At 32.4% G+C, this 16,504-nt stretch overlaps 1 protein-coding gene across 1 annotated transcript in view; it reads right to left on the bottom strand.

The window, feature by feature from the left end:
* The window catches only part of LOC111000535 (filamin-A), a 126,909-nt gene that overhangs the window by 25,940 nt on the left and 84,465 nt on the right, over positions 1-16,504 (bottom strand). Inside the window, exons 22-33 of the mRNA XM_045633560.1 lie at positions 15,223-15,348; positions 12,349-12,469; positions 12,017-12,090; positions 11,488-11,644; positions 10,789-10,997; positions 10,348-10,527; positions 9,773-9,847; positions 8,934-9,093; positions 5,991-6,139; positions 5,155-5,227; positions 4,081-4,248; positions 1,830-1,999 (exon numbers count right to left, since the gene is read on the bottom strand). Coding sequence (XP_045489516.1) covers positions 1,830-1,999; positions 4,081-4,248; positions 5,155-5,227; positions 5,991-6,139; positions 8,934-9,093; positions 9,773-9,847; positions 10,348-10,527; positions 10,789-10,997; positions 11,488-11,644; positions 12,017-12,090; positions 12,349-12,469; positions 15,223-15,348 — 1,662 coding nt within the window. The remainder of the gene's footprint in view (positions 1-1,829; positions 2,000-4,080; positions 4,249-5,154; positions 5,228-5,990; positions 6,140-8,933; positions 9,094-9,772; positions 9,848-10,347; positions 10,528-10,788; positions 10,998-11,487; positions 11,645-12,016; positions 12,091-12,348; positions 12,470-15,222; positions 15,349-16,504) is intronic.

The raw sequence follows: 16,504 nt of genomic DNA, 5'->3' as shown, positions 1-16,504 counted from the left end.
GTAATAATCTGAAAGGAAGTCATAAAAGCCTTTTAGTCAAAGCTCACCGATATCCAGATTAAACATTCTGATAAACAAGCTAGGTCTGGATATCCATAGTTGCTCCTCTCACACTTTAAAATCGATTTTTGTTTAGTTTTTTGTAATTGTTACATTTCTGTAATGTTTGTTTTGTTTAATAATTGTTTCGATTGATATTTGTATGTGCTATTAATGCATGTTTGCCTCTAATTGCTTGTCACATTAAAAATTGTATTTCGTTTGTCTTTACCAAGGTATCAGTGTGCCGAGCGTTGGCAAACTTTATAAATTAAAAATAAAAAAAAAACATATGTGCAATTCACACATGGTAGAAGTGAAACCTTCAAAAACATTTTTTTTTATTATTAATCATATATAAATTAATCATTTTCCAGTATCTAAATGTGTGTGTTCTTTTAAAACAGTATATTTTAATGATAAATTTTAATTTATAAGTTTAATATAAATTTTTAATTTGGGAAAAACTAAAACATCGAAAGTTTGAAATTCGATCAAATGAAAAAGCGGCAGTAAAGAGAGGCTGTATAATGCCTGCTATCTCATTTTCTCCCACGTTAAATCATATGATGAATTGATGTTTCTGTCTCTCTTTACCGCTGCATCCGGTTTGAAATCACGACGATTCGAATGAAGTTTATCTATCTCATTTTCTCCCACGTTAAATCATATGAATTAATGTTTCTGTCTCTTTTTACTGTCGCTTTTTCGTTGCATCCGGTTTGAAATCACAACGATTCTAAAGAAGTTTCACTTCAAAACTAAGAAAACCAAACTCAAACATTGTTTACGCGCAATCCGGTTTCGTTGATTGTGTGTGAGAGGGCCCTTCCACCGTTCCTCTTGTGTTTCATAAGTATCATTGTTTAAAATACAAGTTTATATATTTAGGGCCTGTTTCACAATGTATGGATAAAGTGCCAAATAGCTATGCAACACATAAATTATCCGAAAGATAAAAGTTCCAAATAAGATACTTCGAATTTCATGACGTATAGCGCAAAAATACTATTTATCCTACCAATAAGTAACAAATAGCTTATTTGGAACTTATCCGGACATTGTGAAACAGGCCCTTAATATCATCTTTTATTTGAATGTGGAATAAATATTCCGTGTTGTCAAACTTTTATGATACCAAAAATATATCTATAGTAGACCTACCACTACCATAAGCGTGTGAAACCGCGGGGCATTGCTAGTTATTTATATTCAACGTTAAAATAATTTATGAATTATTATTAATTTGAGCCACAAACTTGTATAAGACTGTCGCCAAGAAAACTAAACATTAATATTATAATTAATCTATATCTATATATATATATAAAAGAAAGTCGTGTTAGTTACACCACTTATAACTCAAGAACGGCGGAACAGATTTGGGTGAAAATTGGAATGGAGGTAGCTTAGAGCCAGGAGACGGACATAGGATACTTTTTATCCCGTTCGACAGCGATCCCGTGGGACTTGACATGAAACGTCAGTCACTATAAAACGTGGTATAATAAAAAAGAATCAGACTTGGAATAACAAAACGCAAATGATAGCTATGTAATGACGTATAGATGACAATTTGATATTTGTAAGAAATTAATATTCAAACAATTTCTATTAAATAAATAATTGACAATTATAATGTAATGATAGTGGCATTGCCCATTCGTATAATGAATGATTAATGTAGGTATTTAATTTTTTTGTATTTTTTCCAATAAAAAAAAAATGCTTATTAATTGCCATTAAGCCGGGTCAGCTAGTTATATATAAATCAAAGCCAAAGGAGTCACCTGCACTGGAACCGGTCTTCGAGCTGGTCCAAGTACTTCCACATGTGGCGAGGCGGGCGAGTCCACGCTGAAAGTGTACGCATCGCCCACTGACACTTTGTCCGGGGATTCCCCCGAACCAGCGCCTATCACGCGGGCCGGCGCTGATACGTGACATACGAATGGGCTGCCTGTAAAATATTATATTAAAAAATCATCGACCAACTAAATTGGTTCTATCTTAATATATATTTATTGTGTGCGTGTGTATGTGAGTGAACTCCTCCTAAACGACTGGACCAATTTTGATGAAATTTTTTGTGTGTGTTCGTGGAGATTCGAGAATGGTTTAGATTCACAATTTTGTCCGCTGGACAATGTTTTTTTTTTAATTAATTAGTAGTTGTTGATTTTGGAATGTTTTACATTGGATCCGACAGACGGCGCTACCATCGCAGTGTCAAATTTTAAATAATATTCGAATTTTAATTTTAGTCTGTCTCGAAATTTAAAAAAAGTTTTGTTATCATTGTGTTATATCGTGTGTGACCATGTGCTGGATCGTTAGATATTGTCATAACATTTGAATAATAATTTTCATCAAAATGGCTTATTAAAAATTGAAATTTTGAAATTAAAGACGTGTAGACAGGACAACGTCTGTCGGAGCCGCTAGTTATCTATATTTTTTATAGAACAGTGAATTCATATCCACCAAATTTTAGTGCGTTGCCGGCCTTTAAGGGAGGAGCACACTCATTGTGGAGTCACTTTGAACAGTTGGAGGTCGTATCTCTCAGGGAATAACCCTGGGAGTTTATTCCACAGCTCGCTAGTTCGCTAAAGCAAGTGTCTTTTGAACTAGACTGTGCTGTCCCAGTCATCAGGTAATACAGATAACCTTGATGACTGGAAGTCTTAAATTAAGGAATCGATTCGACCAGTATGGTGTTGAATCGAGACAGGAGGCTTTAATCCAAACAATTCCTCAGAACTCTCAATAAAGTATATTTTATCGTAAGGAATCAAGTCGGTCGACATTGGGGATTAAACGAAAAAAGTGCGGGCCTACAAAGTACAGATGTCTGAAGTGAAACTTTGTAAATTAATTATCACTAAGTTAAAAGCCCCAATAGATACCAGTATATGATCACTCCATTCATTTGTTGTATATTCACACTGTATACGTGCTAATGAATAATAGATATACGTTTAATGGGACTGAATTTCAATCTAAAGTTCTTTTGTAACTACTAAACGAATACATCAACTAAGAGTGTATATGTGCTCGATCTCTTTCACTCTCTCTCTCTCAATCTTTCTCACTTTAGCTCCCTCCCACCTCTCGCTCCATGGCACTGTATGATGCGACATTCGCTCTATCTCACTCTTCTATCTCCCTCCCTTTTCATTACCAAAAACACTGCACATCTTCGTGACTCTAATATTATTATTGCGTTTCATCCATAAAAAAAACCCTCATGCGCCCAAAGAAGTTTTACTTCGAAAAAATAATTACGGTTAGAATAACTTTATTTCTCATATGAATTAAAAAAAATCGCTTACTGAGAAAAACATTACAAGACTAAATAATTATAACAAGAACGCACAGAAGGTACCTATAGAAAAATTCACAAAACAAATTCAGCAACAAAAATGCAGGTAGACACAACAAACTCGAAACGGTCAACCAAGCAAAAACAGGTTTAGGTTAATTTAATAACTAAATACATAGTTTCGTTTTACAACAATAGTGAGTTTTATTAAATACATATTTTCTATGCAGTTTCGTGGTTAAGACTAAAATTAAGGATCTGAAATATTTAGTACGCAGCAAACTAATGAAATGTATCTGAAATATTTAGTACGCAGCAAACTAATGAAATGTACCTGAAATATTTAGTACGCAGCAAACTAATGAAATGTATCTGAAATATTTAGTACGCAGCAAACTAATGAAATGTATCTGAAATATTTAGTACGCAGCAAACTAATGAAATGTATCTGAAATATTTAGTACGCAGCAAACTAATGAAATGTATCTGAAATATTTAGTACGCAGCAAACTAATGAAATGTATCTGAAATATTTAGTACACAGCAAACTAATGAAATGTATCTGAAATATTTAGTACGCAGCAAACTAATGAAATGTATCTGAAATATTTAGTACGCAGCAAACTAATGAAATGTATCTGAAATATTTAGTACGCAGCAAACTAATGAAATGTATCTGAAATATTTAGTACGCAGCAAACTAATCAAATTCTCACCAGGCACATGATCGCCATTAAATCTCAACTCTACAGTGTGTGGCCTCGGATCCCTTGGGGTGAAGCTGATGGCGTATGTGTGGGCACCTTGAGCTGCAGCAGCAGTTGGTACCCTACCACCGTTGACGGTGACTTCCAGATTTCCCGGCCCAGCGGCCATTGTTTCAACTGGAAATTAAAATCTTTGAAAATAGTATTGTCTTTTATTAACATAACTTTTACACATTTAAAGAAAAACACTTTTTTACGAACATTATCAAACACCTGGGATCCAATAATATCCAAATTAAAATCTCAAAATAAACAATCCGCGAAAATGGAGGACACCGTGAGCAATTTCTGCAAAAACCCTACATCTTTTAGTCGATACCAACTCCGGGGAAATAAATACAGATAACACAACATTTTCTACAGTTGTGATACTTTTTGACATTTAACACCTTTGTCTTCAGTCACCGTGACCACGCACGCTGTAAAGCACGCGAAACGTCGGTTTAAATTTAAAATTATGTCTAAATAATTATAAGTTTAAATACAATAATACATAAAATACATAACCATAATCCGTAAAAAAAGTGTTTTTCTTTAAATCTTTGAAAATGTGAAGGAGACGAGCGATTTCGATTGGACTAGACTTGTTAACCAAACACATAAACCAAATTGTATTTATTAAAATGACGTATAATACTGAGTGTATACGCGTACGCATACGCTCGTATACGCACACACACATGTACGACCGCACACTTAAATTTTACAAAACACAGTATATAGGATTTAAAAAAAAATAGAACAAATATGTAATGGAGAACTCCATTTAATCACTTAAAGGTATTATAAATTAATTTTTATTCATACTAAATGAGACGACTAAATAATTATAGGAAATTACTCGCATTGAGTGGGCGGCGGTATCACTTAAAATTAGATTAGCCCGTTAGCCCCCCTGTTCTATAAAAAAACAATGCCAGCAATAAACTTGACTCACTGTAACAAAATTACGAACGTTGAAATTACGCCTCCTGGTAGTGTCCATGGGCGGTTATTGGACAATGAAAGTAATGACATACAAACCTAAAAATGTGACAGGTTTCCCCACAGTACCATGAGCAACATCCTTGACCCGTATGGCCGTGACATCATACACCTGCAATAAAATAAATAAATCAATGGCGCTACAACCTCTTTAGTCTGTCTTGGCCTCAGATTTCTGAATCTGTTTCATGATCATATTTAAATCTAATAGGCAAGGTGATCAGCCTCCAGTGCCTGACACACGCCGTCGACTTTTTGGGTCTAAGACATGTCGGTTTCCTCATGATGTTTTCCTTCACCGTTCGAGCAAATGTTAAATGCGCACATAGAAAGAAACTCCATTGGTCGAGTCGCACGCTGAAGCCACTAGGCCAACACTGCAATTATCTTTTAACAAATTTCTTTAATGTTATGAAATTAAAAAGGCAGTTATTGGAGTTGAATGTAATCAATCAATGTTGTAATTAATTGAGCAACTTGATTGAAAATCGATCTTCAATTAACTGTCTAGAGATTCAATTAACCCTCTGATTTGACTACTTTACTGCGACATATATATAGTGAAAATGACGAGAACTTAAGAAGGCACACAGAGCAGATACATGCAACTTTTCACAATCGAGTAGCTCTCAATACCGCACCCAACTCCCGAGGGAAATCTTTGTATAGAAGAAGTTAAATAACTGCAAATATTATTAAAAAATCTAATATAACTGTCACCGTAAGATTGTAAACATCGTTATATTACAATCTATCTAGTAAGATTGTAAACTATCGATAGATTGTGAACCGTATCATAATGATTGCAATTTACAATCTTACTGGATAGATTGTAATATAACGATGTTTACAATCTTACGGTGGCATAACCATACCTTCAGGTGGAACGGGCTGGCAGGTATCGGTTGAGAATCGACAAGGACATTTAAGCGATGTTCGCCAACAGCTCTCGGCACGAATTCCGCTCGAAAGGTGCCAGCACCAACCGCTGACACCGCAGCGGGGACCGAAGCCCCATTTGGACCTACGCCCCATCATTTCTCAGCTCACCGCTACGCCCTAACTTGCCCTAACTGTATCCCCATCTAATCATATCCGATGTACTCTGACGTTTCCATTATAAGCTCCCCATGCATTTTAATTGGTGCTAATACTTTCTGAAATTTTGGCATTTTTCAGTGACATCAGTAGCTAAAGTTTGATTATATATTTATTTTTGATATAACATTAGTCGTATAACATTATTGATATTACATCGCTATTTGCTATTCTTAAATCCTTAAGATTAGCTTTTTAGTTTTAATTAGTTATTAATATTCTGTTTTGTTTTTTATTTTCTCTAGATTAAGGTTCTAATTAATATAAATATTTTTTTTATAACTTCCAGTTATGCACTTCTTGCACTCATCATTTTTATTTATTTTTTATATTTTCTTACTAGGGTTGCCTGGAAGAGATCGCTTGTTAGCGATGAGGCCGCCCGTTGCATCCCTTGTAATTTTTATGTATTGTGTTATTTGTGTTTCTTTGCAACGAAGTGTGAATAAATAAAAATAAAAAATATTGTGCCAGAATTCTTTAAATTTTCTTACATTTTTATGAATATTTTCTTACTTAAAAGGATTAGCACCAATGTTTACAGTTAGATTTTTAGAGAATTGTACATCAGATCTAAATGAGCAAGTTAGGGCGAAGCAGATGAGCACATGATATATTTGTATCTAAAGACCGCTTCCAACAGATGACTTCTGAATACTTTTTAATAGATTTACTAAAACAATTCTAAGGCAATATGAACACGTTAAATACCAATACAAAAAATATTTAACAGTTACAAATTCGACCAAGAAACGAGAAAAGGAATAGATAGTTAATTTATGAATCAATACAAGAAATTCATTCAAAAAGACATCATTTCTATTTTTGACATTACTTTAGCATGTAAAAGGGTTTTCATAAAAAAATTCAAATTAAATCATACACGTTTCAAAATTTAAGCCAAAATCCATGATAAAAATTTGTTAAGCAAAAAATATTGAATCAATTTGTTACGGAGTAGCTGGCAACACTGCCTCATAGTTGCTAACGAAAAGTTGATGAGTTCTCGCCCGACGATCAGCAAGAACTATTTATCAACAATTGTTGACAAGTTTGCAACCGTCTACAAGCATAGCAGTGTGGAGCAATGTTTAAATAATGCAATTAATAGAACTGTTCCAATCAAAACCATCCTAAACATCAGAACACATCACAACACTACTACCTCTGGCAACATTTAGCTCGAACCCAATAATTAATCCACAATCGAAGATTAAAAACAATCTGTGATGACAGTCGATCGATCTACTATCTATCCCAAACCCTACGAAGACAATGTATTTTTGGCGATGGATTGAATGCAATCTCTTCGCTCTTTACACTCATATTTGATAAATATTAATTAAATAAAGTAAATGAAACAGTATAAATAATATATAAATATGCTAGTCTATGTTTGAAACATATCAAATAGCTTTTAAATTATTTTAAAGTTAAAATCTTAAGATTGGATTCCGTTGAACTGTCATTTTCATACAAAGGTACACACATACACCGATCCGACCTACCATGGATAGCTTCTATCGACTAGCCATTACTAGAAAAATGTCGATCTTTAATGGTCAAGAATGGATAAAAATAGCTTATTGGGTTTGGGCGTCAACCACAGTGTGTGGTTCAAACAGTTTCCAGTAACATTCCGATCATCAACGTTTGCTAAACAAATGTTTACCATGATTAAGCTTTTAGTAATTTTTGATAGTTTTGCCCGTATCTTATTTCGATTAAGAATTCTATTTGCATGTCATCGGTAGCAGTGATCAATTCTTAACCTAAATTAGTATTATGAGAATCGTAGTGTTAGTAGCAAAGCTAAATCGTTCCCTCTAGCCCCCTTAATGTGATTTTTTTTTTCATTTCCAGCCTGTAATGAAATACGCAATGCTTCTAACAAGGTTCAATTGGGTTTATACGTAAAACACCGTTTTATTAAAAAAATAAATATTTTTTTACATTTTTTTTACAAAATAATATATGTCAGTATTAGAAAATCGCAGTGGTTTGTATTATGTAACCATAGCAGTCTTGTTTAGGAGCGCGACAAATGCATATAAAAGTAGTACGATTTGCGATAAGTATAGGGCTAGCAGGCATTATACTGAACAACTCTTCTGAGTACTGAATAAAGAAGTTATTATTGAAAACCTACTTTATATTCATAGTGTGAAAATTATTTTTTTATATAAGGCCGTTCAAGTACGTAAGTAATTTACTGCAATTTACCCCCCTTTCTTCCTTTTGTTAGCAAAAGTTATCAAAGCTCTCAAAAATGCTTTTAAATCCAGTGGCGCTACAACCTCTTTAGGTCTTGGCCTCAGATTTCTGAATCTGTTTCTTGATAAATTAAATCTTATAGGCAAGTAGGTGATCAGCCTTTAGTGCCTGACACAGGTCGTCGATTTTTTGGGTCTAAGACATGTCGGTTTCGTCACGATGTTTTCCTTCACAGTTCGAGCAAGTGTTAAATGCGCACATAGAAAGAAAGTCCTTTGGTGCACAGCCGGGCATCGAACCTACGACCTCAGGTATGAGAGTCGCACGCTGAAGTCACTAGGCCAACACTGCTAACTTGCAAAATGCTTTTAGTTTTCAAAAAAAAAAAAAAAACTGTTGACGTATTCACCAAATAAGATATTAAAAAGCCCCCCTCCCCCCTATAGTACTTAATACTTGAACGGCCCCAACTAACCTACAACCAACAATGTTATATTAAAACTTACCTTCAACATTGACTTCAATTTGTTCTAAAGTAGCGGTGGAATGATGTAAGGTAAGGAATGTTGGCTGATGAAGGGGCACTGGACCTGGTATCGTCACTCTGGCACCACTCACACCACCTTCAGACACATCAATGACTAGAGGACAACCTGGCACTCTCATCTAAAAATAAAATATTATACAATTTATTATATAGTGTGGAGGCAGCAAGGAGAGCTCTGATACAAAATTATTTTAACCAGGATGAATGAAATGTATTGACTTCATTTTCATTTTCATTGTCAACAAATTAAATTCTGTTTTTCTGTTTATTGTTATTGTTTTGTTTAACACTAAATTTTTTTTGATATGTCTAGGTACCTTCTTGTTATATATATTTATATAAAATGAACTATTTGTGAAGATTTTTCATTGGCCCATGTTGTTATGTATATATTCATTTATTTTTGTATTGTGCTGTAAATCTTCTTATAAATAAATAAATAAAAATTATTATACTAACAATTTATTTTCACTTTAATAGTCATACAAATACCAATGTTCAATTAAAAATACCAATGATTTTTAATTGCCATAATCTTTATATCAAAACAATATATCACGATAGGATTGCTATATATTTTATTTTATTTATTTATTAACACTTTGTTGCATTACATAAAAAAAATTTAACATAATTTAATGAAAAGCAACTTGTCTAAGGCCACCGCCTTATCCATATAGTGTAATACATTATTATATATATAGTGTGTTAAAATGAAGACTTAGATAAACTATGAGTAGTCCCTTTGATTTTGTTCTAATAGATTTTGACTGTACGTATGTTATGTATGTTACTTACTTTATTAAATGACACATTGACAACATGTTCACATGCTTCAGTAGGCGTAAAAGAGACAGTAAATCTGGCATTACCCTGTGAAAAAAACATTATTATTATTATTATGTGTATAAACACAATAGCAGCTAATACTCCTAGAAAATATCCAATTGATTTTAAAAAGAGTTCAAGATGCTGCACTGAATACACTTTCCGGAAGCCAATACCAATCAGCCACTAGCCGGTTTGGGAGATAGTTCTTTAGGGAATTAGTGTTATGTTGAGTGAACTTAAGTTTTAAAGAACTAGCCCCAAAATGTATATTTTCACTTAAAATAATAATTTCACTTTAAAAAAGTGTTAAAATCACCAAACTTTAAATCCCATTATTAAATTCTGAGAGAGTGACAGAAGTTATCAATTCTAATTATTCATAAATTATGTAAAAAAATGCTTTTAAAACTGCAAATCTTTGTTATTAGTATTTCTAAGGTCTAATGGCTTATTTAAAATGTTTATTTAGAACTTGATTACAGGCTCAATCTTTTCAAAACAATTTTATTACATACATAGCAAGATATATCAATTCAACATACCTGTGGATGCACCTGAGTTGGAATGTTAAGGCCTCTAGCAGCTACAGTAATTTCTAGGTTTCCTTCCCCAGCCTGGGCTGCATCTACTGCTAACTGTACAGGCACACCCATACGGGCTAATGTTCCTCCTGTCACACTTACTAGTTTGCTATCATATGCTTTACATATAAATGGGGTGCCCTGAAATAAAAACAAGTTTATTTAACTTGTTTAGTCTGAAGTTAATTAAATTTCTTGAGTTATACTAATAAAATAAACTAAATATTAATAAGTATATAGTATTTTTTTCATTTTAAACTAGCTCTATCCATTTAAGCTATTAACAAATAGATTATTTTGGCCAAGATCTCGCAAAGCTGTAACTAGTTCTTGCTTATTAAGTCAAACATGTGTTCTGAGGAACTTTAACAACAGGCTATTAAATATAACTTAATAACTTACAGGAACTGCTTGATTGTTATAATGCGCAGTAAGCGTATGTGGTCCGACGTTTTTGGCGGTAAAACTAGCCACCAGACCAGAGACTACATCTCCAGTAAGACGAACGGGGACTTCGCCTCTTGGCCCTTTGACCGTAACATTTAATTCTCCACCTCCAGAGCCTTCCACGCGTACTGAACATGATACCAGTTCTCCAACAGGTATAAGTTCTGAAGAAGAAATAATTCCCTGTTAATAGTAACTATAAAAATAATATTTAAAAAAAAATAGCCAATGTTGTTAAGTACATTTTAACTTTTTTATTTCCAACTTGGAATTTGGTGCGTTGGAACTTGGAAGTTTGTTTTCATAGTTTTGTTTTTGTTTACACTCATTAAATTGAGATTTGACAATACATATTTACTTTTATAAGAAATCGAACTGTCATTTGTCAATTGTACAGATTAGGTATACAATTGTCAAAGTCATGACTTCTATTGAACTGTAACTTAAAATTTAGTAAATAAGATTGAAAATACATTATTTGTGTTAAACATTTTAGAATCGTCTACCTATCCACATTACATTTAAGCTACATACCATTAGATATCCATTAGCAGCTAACAATGTAAAAATCATTTTATTATTAATGCAATCCTAGGGATTATATATGTTTTATTGTACGATATCGTTTTGAGTACTTAATTAGACAGCACTAACCTATTTGCGTTGTATCAATAGTGACTCTTTGCGCAGGTGCCACGTGGAATACAAAAGGCGAGGAGGGCACAGGCTCTCCATTAAATTTAATGTCAACACGATGAGGCGTCGGTGTTTCAGGCCTCCAAAAAACAAGGCAACGACCTCCACCCACCACCTAGAAATAATTATAATAATCTAACCTTCGCATTAAATTAAATATCCGTCATGAACCTTCACTGTCTATTTTAATTAACATTGGCGAATATAATATACACATTTAAAGTCAGTTGTGAAAAGTTGATATTAATTTAAATTGAGAATGTAAATTGAAAAGCAAATAGCGTTTGCGATGTCGATACTAATGAATTAAACATGTATGTAAAATCGAAATAAAGAAATTAATGAATAATTTTTCTAAATAAGAACTTGGAACATAAACCGTCTCATAGAAGTTTATTTTCCAGTTACATCAAATTTAAATTATTTAAAAAGATTTTTTATTAAGCTTAAAGCTAATATCCAATTTACATTATGTCAATAAACTTACTTGTACATGATTAGGGACTTCCCCTTCGTTGATTGAAATTTCTAATTGCCCTTCACCCGCAGCGCTTGCATCGACTATAAAAAGTCAAAGTAAAATTTAATTAACTGCCATTACTTGAGCTACACTTTTAAGTTTTTACCTAATAAACACAACTACATGATACATAAGTTGAAATCATAAACTTATAAATTTATCTATGGACGCGAAAAATATTAACAGATTATAAATATCTGTCAGTCTATATTCTGTAAGCTCGCGAATTTGCACTTAATATATTAGATAATTAATAGCATTTAAATGATGAATTTGTGTATTGTTTTAAATAAGGTCACCTCTAAATTGGCTTTGTTGTCCAACGAGTGCGTTTCCCACGTCGGTCACTTTGATGAGGCTGGCGTCATATACTTTGGCAATCAGTGGACCGGCGGCTAGTTTTTCATCACCAATTGATACCTAAAATGATAATATTTTATTCGTATATATATAACTAAACTCCCAATTAATATCGCCTTGTTTTTGTCATAGCGCAAACTAAACTTACAAATGGCGCCAAAACTGTAATTGGAATAATATGCTTGCAAACAATTATCGAACTTTCCCGGTGACAGTAACTTCTTAGTCGTTATATTAAACGGAAATGGAACCATAGAATATACTAACAGATTATACATACAAACACTAGACATCTCAGTACATATATACAGTATATCGTACAGCGTTTATGAATTTTTCTAAGATAATACACTATTTATGTTACACGCTTTAGAAATTATACTTCTTTGGCGTATGGAAAAAAAATAACTAAAATGCAGTAACGATTACCGATAAATATTAAACTTAATCAAAAAGATTTTATTTAAATAAATAAATTATTAAGTAGTAAATATTATCACCGACATATATGATTGATTTAAAAACACCTTTAACAAATAATATTTATTTATTGACACTGTTTAATTGTACTGTTACGAAACACGTGTTCTAAATATAAAAATACTAGAATGTACAACTTGAACATAGTTATCGATTTCCATGCCACGTAGACCTAACTTTACGAAGTCGAATTTAGGTGTTGGTATGCGCGCGCATCGTAAAAATTCACTTTCATTATTTTACTCCATCGCGCCTAAAGAAGTATAACTTCAAAAAAAAAAACCCTTTCATGTCAAAGGGAAAATGAATTGAAATTAATTGCCGTTAACAAAGAGGTTAATTTTATGCCTTATTATCAAAAGAAACCAAAATAAAAGAAGCCAACACTACTATTGTTCAATGTTATCGATTATTTACTAGTTTTTGTCGACTTTAATAAGTATAGGTATTTAACATGTCGTTTCATTAACGTAATAAAAATTAAACATAATGAAAAGCAGGGAATCGCATTTTTTGCCTAGACAATCCAACCATAAAGGCAAATATTGTGAAAAAAAATGTATTAGATTAGATAAGGTAAGCATGAAGTGCAAAAGTACATATTATTATGTTTTTAAGACAAATTTAAATAGGAACAATGAAAACTAAACTAAAAAAAGGATACATAAACAATTACACATAAATCCCGATAATTTTAGTTACGTTAGCCTATCGTTATCAAGCGATCTCTTCCGGGCAACCCTAGTAAGAAAATAAAAAATGATGAGTGCAAGAAGTGCAAACCAGAAGTTAAAAAAACTAAAAAGCTAATTTTAAGGATTCATGAACTAAATAGCGATGTAAAATAAAAGAAGAGGAGATACAAGAATTAGAGATAACTAGAAGATCAGGATATGAAAAGATAATTATCTGTATCGTACATATTATCATACTTTAATAGATTTTTTTTAATGTATAAAAAAAATCGAACTATATAAAATATGTATCTAATTCAAATTGCGGTGTATAGAATTTTATTAAGCACAGATAAATCAAATACCATGACAAATTATATTAACGACTTCAGAAAACCAAAGAGGTTTGTCGATTTGACAAAACTTTTTACTTTCACGCTCCTTCGTCTGTGGATCGTTGTGGATGATTGATATGTCAAATTATCGAGTTCCAATAGATAATATAATCTATTACGCCACAGATTTGGGGACACAGAGACGAAAGAGATGAGATGTAAATGTTTTAATTTTAATTAGTAATAAAAAAATATGTTTATTTAATTGTTTAGCATTTAAGATGAAAAGCATTTTTGAGCAGTGTTGGCCTAGTGGCTTCAGCGTGCGACTCTCATACCTGAGGTCGTAGGTTCGATCTCGGGCTGTGCATCAATGGACTTTCTTTCTATGTGCGCATTTAACATTTGCTTCAACGGTGAAGGTAAACATAGTGAGGAAACCGACATGTCTTTGACCCAAAAGGTCGACGACGTGTGTCAGGCACTGGAGGCTGATCACCTACTTGCCTATTAGATTTTAAAAATGATCATTAAACAGATTCAGATATCTGAGGCCAGGACCTAAAGAGGTTGTTGTAGCGCCAGTGATTTATTATTTTTATTTATATGAAAAATAAAAAGTCTTCATACCCCCTACACAAATTAATTCTCTTGTTAATGCAAAACCAATAAATAGAAACGACAAAAATCCTTTATAGTGCACTTTGAACTCGATTCATTAAAGGAATTTGTGTCAGTCAATTGTCAGATAAGACTCCTCCGACAAGGCGCCTTTAAAAATTGGCGCTATTTTAAACATCTCTCGATTCGAAATATAAATATAATATAACCTTGCCTAAAGGGACTCCTTTTAATAATATTTTTTAATTATTAAATTGTAAGGTTAGTTATTAGCTATATTTTTATGTATTATGTTATTTGTTTTGAATAAATGGGATTTAATATAAAGGACCTGGATGACCGGTTTTTTTTTATTTTTATAAATCGTGTTTTTTGTAAATTATATTTAAGTACGAATTAAATACTAATAAAATGATGAAATATGAATAATATTTTTCGATCTTACCGACAGAATAATAAAAAAAAATTGAACTGGTTTTTTTAAGTTATTAGTTTAAAGAAAAAGTCATGAGTGTGATAGAACACGAATAAAATGAAATTTTCTAGAAATGATTCCTAGCTAGATCAATTTATAGCCAAAACCCCCCGTATACTAAATTTTATTAAAATCGTTGGAGCCGATTCCGAGATTCCAATTACATTATATATATACAAGAATTGCTCGTTTAAAGATATAAGATAAAACATTGGAATTTAAACTCACATCAATTAGGTGCGTTCCAACTTCATCTGGTGTAAACTCGATTCTGAAAACCCCAGGTCTTTCTGCGACATCCAAAACTCTAGATGTCACCAGACGTCGCGATGGAGCTGTGACAGTTACACCAACCTGTGAATAAAATAAAGTTGTAGTTTGTTTTTTTCTTTCTAATAATCATAAATACATATTCTTACAAACGACAAATAACACTACAATTAAAGTATTAAAATGCTATTAATCTATTATTACGCAAATTCGTGAAGATTGAGATTTATAATCTGTGTATACTTTTCGAGTCCACATAATGTGACCACAGAATACAAATGAATTGCCTAAATATCCCATATTATATTATACCTACTTTCTCATCAAATGTCAACATTTTCGTTGCTTTTGCTTTTAAATTGTCATCTATATGACAATTTAAATATCATCCATTGATAATTATAGCACACACACATAGCGTGGCTTAATTTAATATATTTTTTATCGATGTGAAGTTGTAAATAAATCTTTATCCATACTAATATTATAAAGAGGAAAGATTTGTGTACATAAGTATGTTTGTAGCGAATTGGCTCAAAACTGGACCGATTTTAAAAATTCTTTCACCATTTGAATGTTACATTATCACCGATTATTAGGCTATTGAGCATAGAGTGTCACCAACTGCAGCTGCTATTTCAGCAGCTAAAAGAGTAAATAGTTACTTGCGCACCACACTCCAACAAAGAAGGCTTCCTAAAGAGGATGTGTGGAAATATTTTAGGGAGCGGGAAGACTGACTTTATTATCAGTAGTAACAATTTAGGGCCTGTTTCACAATGTATGGATAAAGTGCCAAATAGCTATGCAACACATATATTATTCGAAAGATAAAAGTTCCATATAAGATACTTCGAATTTCATGACGTATAGCGCTATCTGACAGTCGTGAAACGCAAAAATACTATTTATCATACCAATAAGTAACAAATAGCTTATTTGGAACTTATCAGGACATTGTAAAACAGGCCCTTAACATATTAATTTATCTTTTGTTTAAGGTTTAATTTCAGTTTTCATTTTTATCTATTAGTGTACTTATGTTTTCTGATATATTTTGTTTATCAATGTAATCTTTTTTAGCTTTGTATATTGTCTTTTTTACTTCAGATAAGCTATAAATAAATAAAAATAATGATTTTCCAGTGGTACGATTATAGCTGCTCTTACATGGTGTACATTTACAGTGGTACATTACACCTGTTTCTTAGATCTCTATTCCTATATGTTATAAATTATT

Source organism: Pieris rapae, chromosome 23, assembly GCF_905147795.1.
Source record: "Pieris rapae chromosome 23, ilPieRapa1.1, whole genome shotgun sequence".
NCBI classification, from domain to species: domain Eukaryota; kingdom Metazoa; phylum Arthropoda; class Insecta; order Lepidoptera; family Pieridae; genus Pieris; species Pieris rapae.
Note: the sequence above shows the minus strand (reverse complement) of the source record. Positions and strands in the feature narration are given on the sequence as shown.